General features: G+C 33.7%; 1 protein-coding gene across 8 annotated transcripts in view; it reads right to left on the reverse strand.

The window, feature by feature from the left end:
• Positions 1 to 18,882, reverse strand: part of TBCK (TBC1 domain containing kinase) — a 243,420-nt gene that overhangs the window by 145,634 nt on the left and 78,904 nt on the right. For all 8 annotated transcript variants that reach the window (XR_014243643.1, XR_014243644.1, XR_014243645.1 and 5 more), the window contains 3 exons: positions 17,721 to 17,771; positions 16,209 to 16,292; positions 1,768 to 1,853 (listed from right to left, as the gene is read on the reverse strand). Coding sequence is in view for 5 of the 8 variants with exons in the window: in XM_082389068.1 (XP_082245194.1) it covers positions 1,768 to 1,853; positions 16,209 to 16,292; positions 17,721 to 17,771 (221 nt within the window). In the remaining 3 variants the exon portion in view is untranslated. The remainder of the gene's footprint in view (positions 1 to 1,767; positions 1,854 to 16,208; positions 16,293 to 17,720; positions 17,772 to 18,882) is intronic.

Genomic DNA, 18,882 nt, shown 5'->3' on the forward strand with positions numbered 1-18,882 from the left:
TTTTTTAACAATGTTTTTTGCTTGCCTCTTCTCATATACCATACACTTTCAGAGTTTAATTTTTCTGATTAAGCCAAGATAAGTTATTTTTCCATATGTGATTTTTTAATACTATTTATGTTCATGAATATGTCTAAGGATTTTATCAGACTATCTTTATAATTCCATACATATTTTTCTACATAAATGATTCTTCTCAATCTAAAACTCTGACTAAATCAGTGTAGTTTTCTGTTTAGTCACTGAGCACAATTAGATGTTTTCAAGGGAATTTTTTAAAAAGAATTATCCTTTATTTTAAGTCTATATCATAGTATTTTTTCCCTCAGAAACCTAAAACAATTACCAACTCGGCAATCAGTTCCTTTATAATTTCTTCAACTCTAGCCATAAGATTTAATCTAGTATTGTCTTATGCCATATCTCACATTTATAATGTGAAGCAGGAAAGGTAGGGTTATGTAAAGATGAATACTTAATATGATAATATATATACTTGTTAATTTTTTACAAACTTTTCTATCTCTATACATAATTATAGGGTTTGATCTTATTTTATTTGTTTTATAATATGTATATATATTTTTTGGAGCCCTCATTGAGCAAGCCATGTACTCAAATGAAAGGTATTTCTCCATAGGCCTAGAAGCAAATACCACTGTATATATGAAGGATGGCTACTTTAGGCCTGACGATGACATCACAGAATTACAGCGCAACACACAGAGCAATGAACTAGAATTAGTACACCTATGTTTTAGTCTCTGTTCTCCCACTGGAAGATGAACCAGACTAGGGGCAGACAGCTGTCAAATGACATCAGTTAAAGTTTTATGTTCTAAGACTATTTAGTTTTGTTACCTTCTCAAACACTAAATTTCTTATCTATTAACTGCTGAAATTACTTGCTTCATACACCTTACAGATTTGTCTTGAGAATCAAATGAAATGTTTGTGAAAGTATTTTTAAACTTCAAAGCACCCTGCAAGTATTTATACTGTAAGTGTTACTGTTAACACTTTAAATGCATTAGTATAGTGTTAATATAAACATTTTTCACCCCTAGTCTTACCATCAACATACGGGTTTCTGGATATAAGCCTTAAGAGGAAAGGTATGATCAGGAAACAAAGAAGGTTAAGATGGAATAAGGAGATTGTTATCTCAAAAAGGTTCTTTTTTGTTTTGTTTTGTTTTACGAAGTCCTATGATACTGTACTCCAACTGTCTTTTAAAAGAGGTTTGAGTCCGTGTCACATACTACATGTGAGTAATAGGCTAAGCTACACCTTGGCTAACCTTTGACAGTCAGCTCTGACTTTCGGTTTGATAAGGAACCCAAGAAGCTAATGAAGTAAGCCAAAATCTGGCAAAGTTTCCAAGGTAATGTATCAAGCAAAACACAGAAGCAGCTACTTAAGAATTTACTAAGTTCAAATTTCCTACTTCTTCAAAAACAGGCCTGAATATCAAAAAATCCAAGTGAAAACTGTTAACATCGCAGTTTAATACAACACTCACACTACCGGGTTTTTAAAAATAATTTGATAGTATCAAGAAAAATAAGATACTTCTCCTTTACTTAAAGTGAGAATATGGAAGGTAACCACACAAACTTTATAAAAAAAGACTACAATTAGTAGCAGGAACTTGTTTAGATACATGGACTTCTTAGGACAACAAAACTTTAAAAACAGTACTTTGTTGTGCTGCCAATTTCTGCTTTATTTTTTTACCTTATTTCTATTAATGCAACAAGTACTTACATCTGGAATAAATCCAATTTCATTGAGATGATTGCTTAGCTCTGGATCATGGAATGCAATCATCTGAGAGAATACAGTCAGATACTCTGAAATGACAATAAAGTTTAAGACAATCATTTTTTTTTTTACATAGTACTTCAAATAAAGACATTAAATCCACATAAATTACAGTTTTATTTACATTTTGAATGAGATTTGGCTTCTCCATGAAGAGAACATACTTTATTTTGTTTTGTTACTACTTCAAACATGGCTAATTATTAAACAAACAAAGCTTTTCATTAAAAGCTATGCCACAGCTTATTTTCTACCTTCAGAGCTGTCACTTCATTTCCTGAATCACAAATTATTCACATGATGAATGATTTTTTCTTATTAAATTCAACAAAATCATTTTGTCTAGTGATATTCAATCTGTCTTGCATTTATTAATTGTTCAGAAAGTGTAACAGATACTTAAATAAGGAACAACACAGTCACAAATAGAATAATTACACCTCAAAGTTGTTTACATATACAGATATATGCATTTGTTCCAGTAAAGTGAAGACCCAGGACAGATCCTAAGGCCCAGGGAACTTCTGGGTTTAACTTTTCTTTAACTTCTTTTTTTCTCCTTCCAATTAGCAATGGTATGTTTATAGTCCTAATTTACGTAGAAGCCAGAGGAATGCAACATCAACAATCATAAGCATTCAACTTTATGTTGATGAAAACATATAGTTATTAACTTTAAAAAGCACACTTCATTTTAAACTAGAAAATCATGCCTCAGGCAATTATCCACAGCTATGCTCCAGTTTATTAACTATCTTTCTTATCTGAGCCTGATAAAAGATAATTACTATGTAGGATTACATGGCTAATTAAGGATCTACTGAAGAAACCTAATCCATCATGAAAACATTTTCCTTGTATTCTGCCAAACACTTATGGTTGGATTTATATGTGTGTTATAACTGCATACATATATATACACACACACATACATATATAAATACACACAAATATATATGTGTATATATATATATATATATATATATAAAGTACACACATAAATATGTGTATACACTTATTTTGCATATTATTGTATACCATATATGTAAATATAAATTACAAGGCTGGCAAAAGTTTTGGTTGCTCAGGATAAGCTCTGGAATGAGATACAGTGTGGTTGGCTACATTCAGAAAAATTTCTTTAAGGGGGAGATATGACAGAACTGATGATATCAGCACTATGTCAAATTTCATGTTATTTCAAAAATGAATTTAAAAGTTCCTTAGAGCAAATTAAAAAAAACTGAAATGCATATATCCTTTGATTTATAAACCAACCTGAGAGAATTTAAGAGGAGCTACAGAAAAACAGACTGGTAGTCAAAATAAAACAAAAGATCCCATGGATACTACTGCTGACTCTTTTAAAATATTCATAAAATACTCTAATTGTGATTTATAATAATGAAGATTTGCATCTAGAGCTATAATAACCCCCAAAACAGTATTTTCTAACTGATAGGTGACCTATGTAAGGATAAACGTTATTCTTAAAAAAACCCAAGGTATTTATGAAATTTCCTCTTAAACTTCAAGTGAGGTTTAATGTTGTACTTTTGTACACAATCATGTCTTATATAAATTTCTATTTTACTGAAACTTTATACTTTTTAATTTTTTGCAATGAGATATAAAATGAAAATAGTCTTTTTCCCTTCTAATCCCACCATATTAAAAATTCTTATTCCTCTCCTATAGTTTTTTTAATTTATCATATACTTTTAAATGACAATTCTCAAAGAATTCAGTGTAAGGATTTTATACGACACTATCATATTTCTGTGCAGCTGTTTATAAATAAGCTATCTATTTGTTTTCAAAAAATTTTTCATAAAAGAGATACAGAAATGAAATTTTATTAAGTCCCACACATGGATAGCCTTATTTTTTCCTTTTCGACCAGTCTTTCTGCTTTCATTCTCTTAGCAGGGGTAAGGAGAAGATGAAGGATAATGGGCAACAGATTTAAAGCAAAAGGTGTCCTCTGCTCACAAACCAAAAATGGCATTCTCAATTCTGTAACTATTTGTAATTTTCCATCAGGCTGCTAGTTTATCCTGAAGATGGAACTATAGATAAATATGCAGAGAGTCATAAATCTCTTGTCAACTAAAATGTGCACAAACTAAATCATTTGGTGACATTAGACTCACGGCACCCAAAAGAAGTCAAAGTTATTTTACTGCAAATGAACCCAAATTAGATTATTTCCCATTATTAAGTTTGCCAGCTATAAAATTTGGCTTACTGTCTAAAGCCACAAGAATAAGCACAACCTTTATGTCTAAATGGGAAGAGGGGGTTTCAAAAGAAGAGAAAGGAAAGAGAAAGGCAATTTTTAGGGCTATATTTGTGAATCATTTTAGTTTTTGCTCAGATACACCGCTCTAGTAAAAAAAAATCTACAAGCAGCTTACTTAATAGATCTTGGAATATTTCTAGTAATGGTAGAACATTTTCTGTCTCAGGAAATACCTCCTTAGTCACATGATGCAAGACATTCTTGAAAATGCTCAATGTATTTCCTACTGTCTTCCAATATCCTATCATTAAAGTCATCCATGACAAAGATGTGCATTAAACTGGAAATATGCAATGTACTGTTTTTCCAAATATATAACCTTTAGAGTGAAGTTGCATACTCTCCTTCTCTCTTTGCTAATGTTGGATGAGAAAGGAGATTTATATTATATTCCCATTTGACAACTGGACTTCAGACTTTGATGCCTGTCTTCCTTTGTCCCCCTAAAAGACTTATTGAATGTCTATGTGTAGTGGGACCATACATCCTAGTTTACCTGGGAGAGTCCCAGCTGCCAACGGTAGACTCAGTGTCTGGTGCATTTAGTGCCCCTTCAACCCTCAAAAACATCACTATTTAGTTATATATTCATCCTAGCTATGTGTGGCACTACATTAAATGTTAGGGACATTACAGTGAAGAAGATACTTCCCTTGCCCTCAAAGGATTTATAAACATATACAAGTAAACAAAAAATTGGAGAAATTTTCCCAATTTTATTTCCCAAGTTTATATGGTACTTCCCTCTATCTTTCCCTTTCTGCCTTCCACATCTTCTAATGGTTCAAGTGTGACTATGCCTTGGTTTTATAAACAGTGTAACAATATGCTGAATGTTGTGGTGAAATTCCAGTGGCCGTTTTGGTGAACACCACACATAGTACAGTGACTTCAAACAACAGTTTAAATGTTTTATAGACCAGTTTTCTGGGTTGTTTCTTTCTGAAGTGCAAAATGACATTAAGGTATAGTTGGATCTTCCATGAAGGATTAGTTTCCACCCTTAATAACTAAGTGGCTGCCTCTCCTCACCGGCCTGAACCTGCCTTTTTTTCTCTTCAATACCTTAAAGTATGTCTGTCTTGCAAGTTATAACCCTGTTTTCCAATATCACTGAAACTCTAATCAATCTATCCCTTTCAAATCCCTCCATTTTTCTTCAATCCAACTGGCACTCTAAGGTTCTGAATCTAAGAGTAATTTTAATAATCATAGATAATCTTAGGGGGCCAACCCTCAGTTGTTTAATCAGTATATTATTTTTTAAAGTTCCTATGTGTTGGTACTTTATCAACTCGATGGTAAATTTGCTGGGGACAATTTGATAGTGCCAAAAATGATTATGAATATTAATTTCAGCAGAAGTAATTAAATGTATTATCTTCTTAAAAATATCTGCAGGTAATAAGTTAATAGAACCATGGTTAAAAAACAAAACAGAACAGGACATCTTGACTAAATAGATAATTTTTCTCTCTTCTGTAAGAGGCAAAGCATTGAGTCTTAGAAGCATATAAATACTCTATTTTATGAAAAACTTTAAAATAAAGAAGTTTAAAGTTCTATTAGAGTATAATTATAAAAACACATTTTGGGACTTCCCTGGTGGTGCAGTGGTTAAGAATCCACCTGCCAATGCAAGGGACATGGGTTCGAGCCCTGGTCCAGGAAGATCCCACATGCCGCGGAGCAACTAAGCCCATGTACCACAACTGGTGAGCCTGCGCTCTAGAGCCCGCAAGCCACAACTACTGAGCCCGCGTGCCACAACTACTGAAGCCCAAGCGCCTAGAGCCTGTGCTCTGCAACAAGAGAAGCCACCGCAATGAGAAGCCCGCACACCGCATCGAAGAGTAGCCCCTGCTTGCCTCAACTAGAGAAAGCCTGCGGGCAGCAACAAAGACCCAACACAGCCAAAAACAAATAATAAATTTATAAAAACTAAAAAAAAAATAAAAAAACATGTTTTCAAAGAAGATTTAATGTTGCTATTGAATATAGAAACTTTTCATCTCAGTAGAGACAATTAAATGACTAAATGAATATGCAGTATTACAATTAGCTGTTGAATTGATTGGTTTCATATGACACAGGAGTTTTCCAAAACTATGGGAAACAAAGTGTGTACGTGGTATTTATGTTAATCAAAATCAATGTTATTTTGAACTTTAAAGCTTAAAACACCATAAAACACAGGGGGACAGGAGGACAATCAAAGAGGGAAACCAATAAAATGAGAACTGAGTATTTCTAATTCCAAGCCTAAAATACACATTTTGAAGAAGAATAAATCATTGCTCTTCCATAAACTTTGGCAACCAATAATCACTGTACTGTTTCAGCTCATTCTTTAGCTCTCCATCCCTCTTTCTCTGGCTCCATGGACCAGATTTGACTACTGGCTGTTTTATCAATCCATTTTGCACTTTTTAAATCTCAGTTCTTTTCACTGTCCTCTGTCTTCAGAATGTCTTTCTCCCTTTCACCAAGCAAATTCCTACTCAAATTTCAAGTTCGTCAATAAGTATCCTGTCTCTTACGAAACCTTTCCAGACATGCTGTTTCTTTCCTTTGCCACCATAAGCAAAGTTAAAAAATCAAAATAACCTCACCTCACTTCTTCCTCTGGGCTAACATAGTAATATGTATACTTATTTCATTGACTTATAATTAGTTATTTGCACATTTATTTCCTATATTTGGCTATGAAATCCCTTGGAAAAAGACTGAATGTTAAAGTACATTACTGATTAATCAAACTAAATATGAGTCTTTTTGGCCTTTCTGACCAATCTCTCCAAATTCGTGCTGTGTACACTGTGGTTTCTCTTGTATTTCCATATATGAAACAAGATATGGTCTTGCTTATCTGTATAATAAGCCTTTTCAAAGTGTATTAAAGAAGTTCATAGTTAAAAAGTATGAAAACTCATCTTTTTCAACATATATCTATTTGAAATATGAAACAATTTGTGGAGAAATGAAACTTTTTAGAGGTTAAAAACAGGAATCTCTACCGAACCAACACAGAAGTTAATGTAATGGAAGCTATCTAATATGGCCCTGTAAGAGCTGGCCATCTAGTGAGGCACCATCCAGCCATCTCATAAATAACATAACCAACTCATTTTATAAGTCCTATTCTAATTGTTTTTCTGAGAATTCTCCAAATATCTTCATCTTTCCTAAAGCACAGGAATCTAGCTAAGCACTATGCTTGTAGAGGCCTGACAAATTTGGAAAAAGATTATTTCCAGGCTTTCATATATGAAAGTTCACTTAACACTACAGGTTCATGTTTGTCTTTCCAAAAAAAAAAAAAAAAGAGCTAAGACCATTTTATTTATTGTGGTCTATATTAAAGGCAATGATTCCATCAGACAAAAAGGGTGCATATATTTTTCCTTTTAAATGTATCTTTTATACATTAGAGCTGTGGCTATGTATCATGTAGCATGCTATTACTCTTTATTTCAAAGTAATTTAAGGTGAGACATAGAAAGTGGATTCTGGTAAGATATGCTTAGGAGTGTTTTGCGCAAATGTTTTATTACAGTCAAAATTATTTGAAAAGCACATTTAATATATTACAGACATTTCACTGTAAACATGATCCTTGTAAAAGTTATATGGAATATTTTATAATGTGGTATATATTATAAATAAACACTATAAACTGTATTATTAAGAAAAATACAAATAAGCCCTATGGCATTTTTTTTAAAAACCAAACTTGAGTTTAAAATTTTGACTGTTCTTTCTATAAAAATTGAAGAATACATTTAATAAAAAGATACAGTATTATTCTAATAATTGTCTTGCTAAAAATGTCTTTTTTATGTATTGTGAGTCTTAAAATTTCTAATGACATTTCATTGACTCCATACATTTAACCTACAAACTACAACTACTAACTCTGAATCACAGCAAATGGGAAGAGAATTTGACTTATTCAACGCTTATGGAGAAAACAGAAGTGCTGTTGAATCCTTTTTTTTTTTTTGAATTTTTGAATTTTATTTTATTTTTTTATGCAGCAGGTTCTTATTAGTCATCAATTTTACACACATCAGTGTATACATGTTAATCCCAATCGCCCAATTCAGCACACCACCATCCCCACCCCACCACGGTTTTCCCCCCTTATCGTCCATACGTTTGTTCTCTACATCTGTATCTCAACTTCTGCCCTGTAAACCGGTTCATCTGTACCATTTTTCTAGGTTCCACATACATGTCTTAATATACGATATTTGTTTTTCTCTTTCTGACTTACTTCACTCTGTATGACAGTTTCTAGATCCATCCACATCTCAACAAATGACTCAATTTCGTTCCATTTTACGGCTGAGTAATATTCCATTGTATATATGTACCACCTCTTCTTTAGCCATTCGTCTGTCAATGGGCATTTAGGTTGCTTCCATGACCTGGCTATTGTAAATAGTGCTGCACTGAACATTGGGGTGCATGTGTTGTTTTGAATTATGGTTTTCTCTGGGTATATGCCCAGTAGTGGGATTGCTGGATTGTATGGTAATTCTATTTTTAGTTTTTTAAGGAACCTCCATACTGTTCTCCATAGTGGCTGTATCAATTTACATTCCCACCAACAGTGCAAGAGGGTTCCCTTTTCTCCACACCCTCTCCAGCATTTGTTGTTTGTAGATTCTCTGATGATGCCCATTCTGACTGGTTTGAGGTGATACCTCATTGTAGTTTTGATTTGCATTTCTCTAATAATTAGTGATGTTGAGCAGCTTTTCATGTGCTTCTTGGCCATCTGTATGTCTTCTTGGGAGAAATGCCTATTTAGTTCTTCTGCCCGTTTTTGGATTGGGCTGTTTGTTTTTTTAATATTGAGCTGCATGAGCTGTTTATATATTTTGGAGATTAATCCTTTGTCTGTTGATTTGTTTGCAAATATTTTCTCCCATTCTGAGGGTTGTCTTTTCGTCTTGTTTATGGTTTCCTTTGCTGTGCAAAAGCTTTGAAGTTTCATTAGGTCCCATTTGTTTATTTTTGTTTTTATTTCCATTACTCTAGGAGGTGGATCAAAAAAGATCTTGCTGTGATTCATCTCAAAGAGTGTTCTTGCAATGTTTTCCTCTAAGAGTTTTATAGTGTCCGGTCTTACATTTAGGTCTTGAATCCATTTTGAGTTTATTTTTGTGTATGGTGTTAGGGAATGTTCTAATTTCATTCTTTTACATGTAGCTCTCCAGTTTTCCCAATAAATTACCACTTATTGAAGAGACTGTCTTTTCTCCATTGTATATCCTTGTCTCCTTTATCATAGATTAGTTGACCATAGGTGCGTGGCTTTATCTCTGGGGCTTTCTATCTTGTTCCATTGATCTATGTTTCTGTTTTTGTGCCAGTACCATATTGTCTTGATTACTGTAGCTTTGTAGTATGGTCTGAAGTCAGGGAGTCTGATTCCGCCAGCTCCGTCTTATTCCCTCAAGACTGCTTTGGCTATTCGGGGTCTTTTGTGTCTCCATATAAATTTTAAGATTTTTTGTTCTAGTTCTGTAAAAAATGCCATTGGTAATTTGCTAGGGATTGCACTGAATATGTAGATTGCTTTGGGTAGTATAGTCATTTTCACAATATTGATTCTTCCAATCCAAGAACATGGTATATCTCTCCATCTATTTGTATCATCTTTAATTTCTTTCATCAGTGTCTTATAATTTTCTGCATACAGGTCTTTTGTCTCCTTAGGTAGGTTTATTCCTTGGTATTTTATTCTTTTTGTTGCAGTGGTAAATGGGAGTGTTTTCCTAATTTCTCTTTCAGATTTTTCATCATTAGTGTTTAGGAATGCAAGAGATTTCTGTGCATTAATTTTGTATCCTGCAACTTTACCAAATACATTGATTAGCTCTAGTAGTTTTCTGGTGGCAGTTTTAGGATTCTCTATGTATAGTATCGTGTCATCTGCAAACAGTGACAGTTTAACTTCTTCTTTTCCAATTTGTATTCCTTTTATTTCTTTTTCTTCTCTGATTGCCGTGGCTAGGACTTCCAAAACTATGTTGAATAATAGTGGTGAGAGTGGACATCCTTGTCTCGTTCCTGATCTTATAGGAAATGCTTTCAGTTTTTCACCATTGAGAATGATGTTAGCTGTGGGTTTGTCATATATGGCCTTTATTATGTTGAGGTAGGTTCCCTCAATGCCCACTTTCTGGAGAGTTTTTATCATAAATTGGTGTTGAATTCTGTCAAAAGCTTTGTCTGCATCTATTGAGATGATCATATGGTTTTTATTCTTCAATTTGTTAATATGGTGTATCACATTGATTGATTTGCGTGTATTGAAGAATCCTTGCATCCCTGGGATAAATCCCACTTGATCATGGTGTATGATCCTTTTAATGTGCTGTTGGATTCTGTTTGCTAGTATTTTGTTGAGGATTTTTGCATCTATATTCATCAGTGATATTGGTCTGTAATTTTCTTTTTTTGTAGTATCTTTGTCTGGTTTTGGTATCAGGCTGATGGTGGCCTCATAGAATGAGTTTGGGAGTGTTCCTTCCTCTGCAATTTTTTGGAAGACTTTGAGAAGGATGGGTATTAGCTCTTCTCTAAATGTTTGATAGAATTCACCTGTCAAGCCATCTGGTCCTAGACTTTTGTTGGAAGATTTTTAATCACAGTTTCAATTTCATTACTTGTGATTGGTCTGTTCATATTTTCTGTTTCTTCCTGGTTCAGTCTTGGAAGGTTATACTTTTCTAAGAATTTGTCGATTTCTTCTAGGTTGTCCAATTTATTGGCATAGAGTTGCTTGTAGTAGTCTCTTAGGATGCTTTGTATTTCTGCGGGGTCTGTTGTAACTTCTCCTTTTTCATTTCTAATTTTATTGATTTCAGTCCTCTCCCTCTTTTTCTTGATAAGTCTGGCTAATGGTTTATCAATTTTGTTTATCTTCTCAAAGAACCAGTTTTTAGTTTTATTGATCTTTGCTATTGTTTTCTTTGTTTCTATTTCATTTATTTCTGCTCTGATTTTTATGATTTCTTTCCTTCTGCTAACTTTGGGTTTTGTTTGTTCTTCTTTCTCTAGTTCCTTTAGGTGTAAGGTTAGATTGTTTATTTGAGATTTTTCTTGTTTCTTGAGGTAGGCTTGTATAGCTATAAACTTCCCTCTTAGAACTGCTTTTGCTGCATCCCATAGGTTTGGATCGTCGTGTTTTCATTGTCATTTGTCACTAGGTATTTTTTGATTTTCTCTTTGATTTCTTCAGTGATCTCTTGGTTATTTAGTAACGTATTGTTTAGCCTCCATGTGTTTGTGTTTTTTATGTTTTTTCCCCTGTAATTCATTTGTAATCTCATAGCGTTGTGGTCAGAAAAGATGCTTGGCATGATTTCAATTTTCTTAAATTTACCAAGGCTTGATTTGTGACCCAAGATGTGATCTATCATGGAGAATGTTCCATGTGCACTTGAGAAGAAAGTGTAATCTGCTGTTTTTTGATGGAATGTCCTATAAATATCAATTAAATCTATCTGGTCTATTGTGTCATTTAAACCTTGTGTTTCCTTATTACTTTTCTGTGTTGATGATCTGCCCATTGGTGTAAGTGAGGTGTTAAAATCCCCCACTATTATTGTCTTACTGTTGATTTCCTCTTTTATAGCTGTTAGCAGTTGCCTTATGTATTGTGGTGCTCCTATGTTGGGTGCATATATATTTATAATTGTTATAGCTTCTTCTTGGATTGCTCCCTTGATCATTATGTAGTGTCCTTCGTTATCTCTTGTAACAGTCTTCATTTTAAAGTTTATTTTATCTGTTACGAGTGTTGCTACTCCCCCTTTCTTTTGATTTCCTTTTGCATGGAATATCTTTTTCCATCCCTTCACTTTCATCTGTATGTGTCCCTAGGTCTGAAGTGGGTCTCTTGTAGACAGCATATAGACGGGGCTTATTTTTGTATCCATTCAGTGAACCTGTGTCTTTTGGTTGGAGCATTTAATCCATTCCCATTTAAGGTAATTATTGCTATGTATGTTCCTATTACCATTTTCTTAATTCTTTTGGGTTTGTTTTTGTAGGTCCTTTTCTTCTCTTGTGTTTCCCACTTAGAGAAGTTCCTTTAGCATTTGTTGTAGAGCTGGTTTGCTGGTGCTGAATTCCCTTAGCTTTTGCCTCTCTGTAAAGCTTTTGATTTCTCCATCGAATCTGAATGAGATCCTTGCCGGGTAGAGTAATCTTGGTTATAGGTTCTTCCCTTTCATCACTTTTAGTATATCATGCCACTCCCTTCTGGCTTGTAGAGTTTCTGCTGAGAAATCAGCTGTTAACCTTATGGGAGTTCCCTTGTATGTTATTTGTCGTTTTTCCCTTGTTGCTTTCAATAATTTTTCTTTGTCTTTAATTTTTGCCAATTTGATTACTAGGTGTCTCGGTGTGTTTCTCCTTGGGTTTATCCTGTATGGGACTCACTGTGCTTCCTGGACTTGGGTGGTATTTCCTTTCCCATGTTATGGAAGTTTTCGACTATAATCTCTTCAAATATTTTCTCGGGTCCTTTCACTCTCTCTTCTCCTTCTGGGACCCCTATAATGCGAATGTTGTTGCGTTAAATGTTGTCCCAGAGGTCTCTTAGGCTGTCTTCATTTCTTTTCATTCTTTTTTCTTTATTCTGTTCCACAGCAGTGAATTCCACCATTCTGTCTTCCAGGTCACTTATCCGTTCTTCTGCCTCAGTTATTCTGCTATTGATTCCTTCTAGTGTAGTTTTCATTTCAGTTATTGTACTGTTCATCTCTGTTTGTTTGTTCTTTAATTCTTCTAGGTCTTTGTTAAACATTTCTTGCATCTTCTCGATCTTTGCCTCCATTCTTTTTCCGAGGTCCTGGATCATCTTCACTATCATTATTCTGAACTCTTTTTCTGGAAGGTTGCCTATCTCCACTACATTTAGTTGTTTTTCTGGGGTTTTATCTTGTTCCTTCATCTGGTACATAGCCCTCTGCCTTTTCATCTTGTCTATCTTTCTGTGAATGTGGTTTTTGTTCCACAGGCTGCAGGATTGTAGTTCTTCTTGCTTCTGCTATCTGCCCTCTGGTGGATGAGGCTATCTAAGAGGCTTGTGTAAGTTTCCTGATGGGAGGGACTGGTGGTGGGTAGAGCTGACTGTTGCTCTGGTGGGCAGAGCTCAGTAAAAGTTTAATCTGCTTGACTGTTGATGGGTGGGGCTGGGTTCCCTCCCTGTTGGTTGTTTGGCCTGAGGCAACCCAACACTGGAGCCTACCTGGGCTCTTTGGTGGGGCTAATGACAGACTCTGGGAGGGCTCACGTCAAGAAGTACTTCCCAGAACTTCTGCTGTCAGTGTCCTTGTCTCCAAGGTGAGCCACAGTCACACCCTGCCTCTGCAGGAGACCCTCCAACACTAGCAGGTAGGTCTGGCTCTGTCTCCCCTTGGGTCACTGCTTGTTCCCCTGGGTCCCGATGCACACACTACTTTGTGTGTGCCCTTCAAGAGTGGAGTTTCTGTTTCCCTCAGTCCTGTCGAAGTCCTGCAATCAAATCCCACTAGGCTTCAAAGTCTGATTCTCTAGGAATTCCTCCTTCCGTTGCTGGACCCCCAGGTTGGGAAGCCTGACGTGGGGCTCAGAACCTTCACTCCAGTGGGTGGACTTCTGTGGTATAAGTGTTCTCCAGTCTGTGAGTCACCCACCCAGCAGTTATGGGATTTGATTTTACTGTGATTGTGCCCCTCCTACCATCTCATTGTGGCTTCTCCTTTGTCTTTGGATGTGGGGTATCTTTTTTGGTGAGCTCCAGTGTCTTCCTGTCAATGACTGTCCAGCAGCTAGTTGTTATTCTGGTGTTCTCACAAGAGGGAGTGAGAGCACGTCTTTCTACTGCACCATCTTGGTTCCTCTCCTCATGTTAGCTTTAAACATAACAGCATTATACTGCTGACTTATGTTTAACTGAGGATTAAGGAATCACCTTTTGTGTTGCACAAACACTAATCTGACTATTTTCTCCCTTTAATCTTGTCAGTTTGTCTTTGGTGACTGTTTGACATATTTTGCACTGAATAGCCCCTGAAATCTCCTGGTATCATCCAAGGTATTATTAAATCTGCTCATTTTGGTATTACGGAATCTTAGAGTACACTGTCAACTCTATAATAAACATTACTGACAAAGGATAGTAAGAAAACTATGAATAAGTATGGAACATATCCTTATTAAGATACAAGGTATACACTTACAGAACATCAATTCATAAATTCTTGGAAGATGATATTACATGACTCTTGAAGTTGGATGGCTTTACTAAATTAACGTACAAGCAAAAGGGAAGTTCCTTCCTATAAAATATACTTGTTCTTAATTATAAAAAATCAAAACAAAAAGATGTTGCCCTCTAAAAAATACATTCTTAAGTTAATCCCAACTATATATAAGTCCACATCCTAGGAATGTACAGGGACTTGGGTATATCCATTTTCGGCCAAATCATTTCAAAATACAAATACAAATCAATAGAAATTACATTTCAAAACTAACATAGAGACAATGGATCATTACTTCAATTTCTAGCACCCATCTATGTGGTAGACACAGAGAACCATGAATGATCACATGCCTCAATGTGCTTGTAAACACAAACATTAAGCTTGTTAAAAGAATTTTAATATTTTTCTCTATATACCAATGTAAATGATGATGGAAAAATTGTATGTGTTGTGCTATTTATCCATATTCTTTTCCTCTTATTTTCAGTCTCTTTATCTTTTTAATTTACATTTCCCTTTCTGCTTCCTTTCTAATTATTTTTTCATTATATTGACCTCTGGTACTCTAGTTTTATACTCATTTCTAACTAAGTAAAAATATTGCTAATTGAGACCCTACTTACTCAGAATTTTTGATAAATCAGACACAGCTTGTAGTTTTCCTGCTTTATCTACTCAAATTGAGTGAATTATATGAAACCATAATGACACAGGTATAAATAAACACAGCATCAGCTTTAAGTTGTTTAAAGTTTAACAGACTTAATAAGACATACATGTAAGTAAAAAAGTCTAAATGAAGGGGGTGTTGGATAAGTTTCATAAAAATTGTAAATGGGGAGACTGCAACCAGCTTTGTAGTCTGTTCCAAAAGAAATACAAAACTCTAAGAAAATTCCCTGTCCTTAAAACATTAAAATCTTCTTGAAAATATAAGACATAAAATGATATATATTACCATGACAATAATTACATTATCAAAAAATTGTAATAATGATAATAAAAATAGTAATAATAGTAAAAATAACAATATAGTAATAATTATTGTTATTGAAATGAATGTTTTTATGTGCTAGATATTTACATATCTTATAATGCTTAACCTTTACAACAATCTTTATTTCAGATATGAGCAACATTATACCTAGCAAACTTAAGTTATTTGTTTAAGACTCACAATAAGTAATGAAACTTAAATTTGAAACAGTTTGTCTGATTCACAAGTATTTATTATTAAACTTGTTACACTACTTTCAAAAATGAGCTCAAAAAATTATATAAAAGTTTGAATGTGGCTGAAGTTGTCCTGAAAGAATTCACAGATGGGTTATGCTACATCTTGAACTCTGAAGGAGGAGGTATCTTTTAGGAAAGAAAAGAAAGTGGGAGGATATTTTGGGTGATCAAGCATGGTGAATAAGATGAATGAGAAGTGTTTTTAATATTCTATTTACTTACACAATTAAACACTATTTAAGCTTTTTACTAATTCATGATAGGCTTGCTCCATGGTGAAGCTTTTTGTAGGCAATGTTAATAGTGAGAGAAACAAACAGCTGGACTTTTATTTTCTTAAACTGGCATGCCTGAATTTGAACCAAACTGAGATTAGATATTAAATAGTCATTAGAAAAATACCATAATTCTTTGTGGACTTGGAGAAGAGACTAAACTTAATGATCTCTTCATGTGTTTTAGTGATAGACTGTCACCATATTTTATTGGGTCAAAATCATAAATTTAACTGAGTATTGGTCACTTTTGACATAAGTGCTTTCCCTATAAAAAGGCAAAGAAACACATTTGCTTACCTTGTATTACATGCGAGTTGTCTTTCAAGAAGAAGTTATACAGGTATTTGGGGATAAAAGCAGACATACAGGCATAAGCCAAGGCTAAGAAAGAGTAAGGCAAATACAACAAATTAGTTAATGAGGTAAAAGATGAGCAGTCATTCACTCACTTAGCACACATTCCTTGAATCTATTTTTAAACAAGAGTTATGTTAATAATTGATGGAAGCACAAAATTAAAGGGGAAAAACCCTGTACCATTTAAAACAGAAAATATTTCGGACAACAGAAGATAACCACCTTAGAAACTTTTCAGTTTCAAACTACTGCAGCAGCAAAAAAAAAAAAAACCCCAAAAAACAAACAAAAAACCCAAAAAACAAAAATAAACAACAAACAAAAAAGCAAACTACCACAGCAATCATTATCCTACAAGAATAAAAACCTTTATTATCAGAAGTTTATGCATTTTTAAAATCTCTAAATATAACCATTATTAATGAGCTACATAAACCTCAAGATCCCTAATTTTTGTTGATGCAAAGAGCCTGAGAACTTTGGATTTAGAAACACTAGCAATAAATTGTTCTTTCAAACACAGATCCCTTACTATTTTTGGATCAGTATGTGTGATAATGAGCTATGCTTAACTAAACACAACAAAACCTAGTCTAAAGACTAATATCAGAGAACAGGCATTTAAAAAAGTATTCAAATAGTGAAATTTTAGTTCTCTGGGATTATGCTATCGCAACTCAAATTCCAGAAATCTATGCAAATTCTGATATGAAATAGAATTTGAAGAAATGGAGATTCTGAGATTGAGGCTTCTAAGGATTCACGCTATACATGGTAACACTCTCTGCATGTGATATCATTAGGGATATTCACAATAAATATTCAAATATTTATTGAAAAACCTACTATAAAAGGCATTATATGAGGGAACAGAAAACAAAAAAAGACCCTTGTCATTTAAAAAAGCCGCTAACCAAAAAAAGGGTTACTATATTAGTATATAAATAACTGTAATATGAAACATACAGAAGATAAATTTCTGGAAATACAAAGTGCTATATGGATTCAAGAGGGTAAGAAAAGTCTTCATTAAGGAGGTAGTGGCTTAAAAAAAAAAGGAGGTAGTGGTTGAAATAAAAGACTCTGGAGGATACAGTATCAATATTGTTTTCTTTACAGATTGTTTAGAAAGTATATATAGACCAAAACTAATCTCTAAAAAAGTCAGAATTTTCTCCAAAGTTTCATAAAAATAGTCACCAAAGTAGATGAATGCGTTTAGAATAATCCATCAGGTTTTCCCTAAATCTCTAGTCACAGCTGAAACTCTCCAGTAATAAATTAATCCTTCACATCCTCTAAAATGAGTCTAATAGATTATTTCACAGAAATTTACAATATCTACTAGGAAGAGAGCAAGAACCGTACAATGAAAATAAAAAACTTTCACGTTTGATTAAAATATTTTAAAATAATATGCACAATAATTATTTAAATGATAAATAGGCTTACCTTCATTATTGAAATTTAAATACAGAAATGGAGCACAAAGTGAGTCAAGACCTGATGGAGAGAGGTTGGGGAAAGAATTCAAATAAACTTAATCCAACAGAACTGTAGATATATACCTTATTCAGTTCTCTGCATTACTTCTATATAGATTAAGCATTGTACGTATTACCCATTCAGAAATATATTACGTCATGCGTTATTGTGAGGAGTAACTGATGGTGATTGGCACATAGTAAATGTCCAAAATAAACCAACCATTATTATTATCAAGGTTATTATGAGTTGAAGAGAGAAATATAGTAATAGAAAAATGTAAAAATGATAGAAGGCTTGCATATAGTCCCTGACTGTGTGATCTTGGCAATCACTTAACTCCAGACAGGTTTCCTTATCTAGGAGATGAAAATTTTTCTTACATGTTTCTCTGGGATGATGAAAAAAAATTCTTTAAAAAATTGTGAAGTAAAATACAAATACATGACATATTTCTTTTATTGATAATAATGCTGTTCATACACTGTTATGTTAAAAGAATGTATATAAATTTATCTATAACTGTTAGAACTCTAAAATGAACAGAGCTAGGAAAAATAATAGCTTCATTTTCAGGTTTGGCCAGAAATAGACACAGAATTGAAATATAAGCACTACTACAACAAATTCAAAAATAAGACTAGGTGGAATGGTTTTCTCATTCATGAATTTATCAATGACCACAAAAATAGTAATGAGGAAAGCTACAAATCAAGGATATGGAGCATTAAAGATATTTTTTAAAAAAGAGAGAAAAAAATGAGAAGTTCAGGGTGATATCCTATTCCCCAATTCCCAATAACCATGATAAGCATAAGTTGTAAATCATTAAATGCCAAGAATATAAACTTGCCCCAAATTATTTGTGGTACAAAATTATTTTATTATTTGCATAAGTATTAAAAAATGTATTCACAAAGATTACAATAGCACAAAATATTCTTTATACTTTCCTAATCAACATGACAGCAAGTTGTCTCATTAAATGTCTTGCATTTAAATGATATTCATTAGACATTTAGACAAAGTTAAAAAAAAAGTTCTCATATAAACCTCTCAAAAAATGGAGCATAGCTTTAGTATTGACTTTTCTCAAAGCCAATGATATTTTGTTCTGATTTTAAAAATT

This window comes from Balaenoptera borealis (assembly GCF_965194805.1).
Source record: "Balaenoptera borealis genome assembly, chromosome: 4".
Taxonomy (NCBI): Eukaryota; Metazoa; Chordata; class Mammalia; order Artiodactyla; family Balaenopteridae; genus Balaenoptera; species Balaenoptera borealis.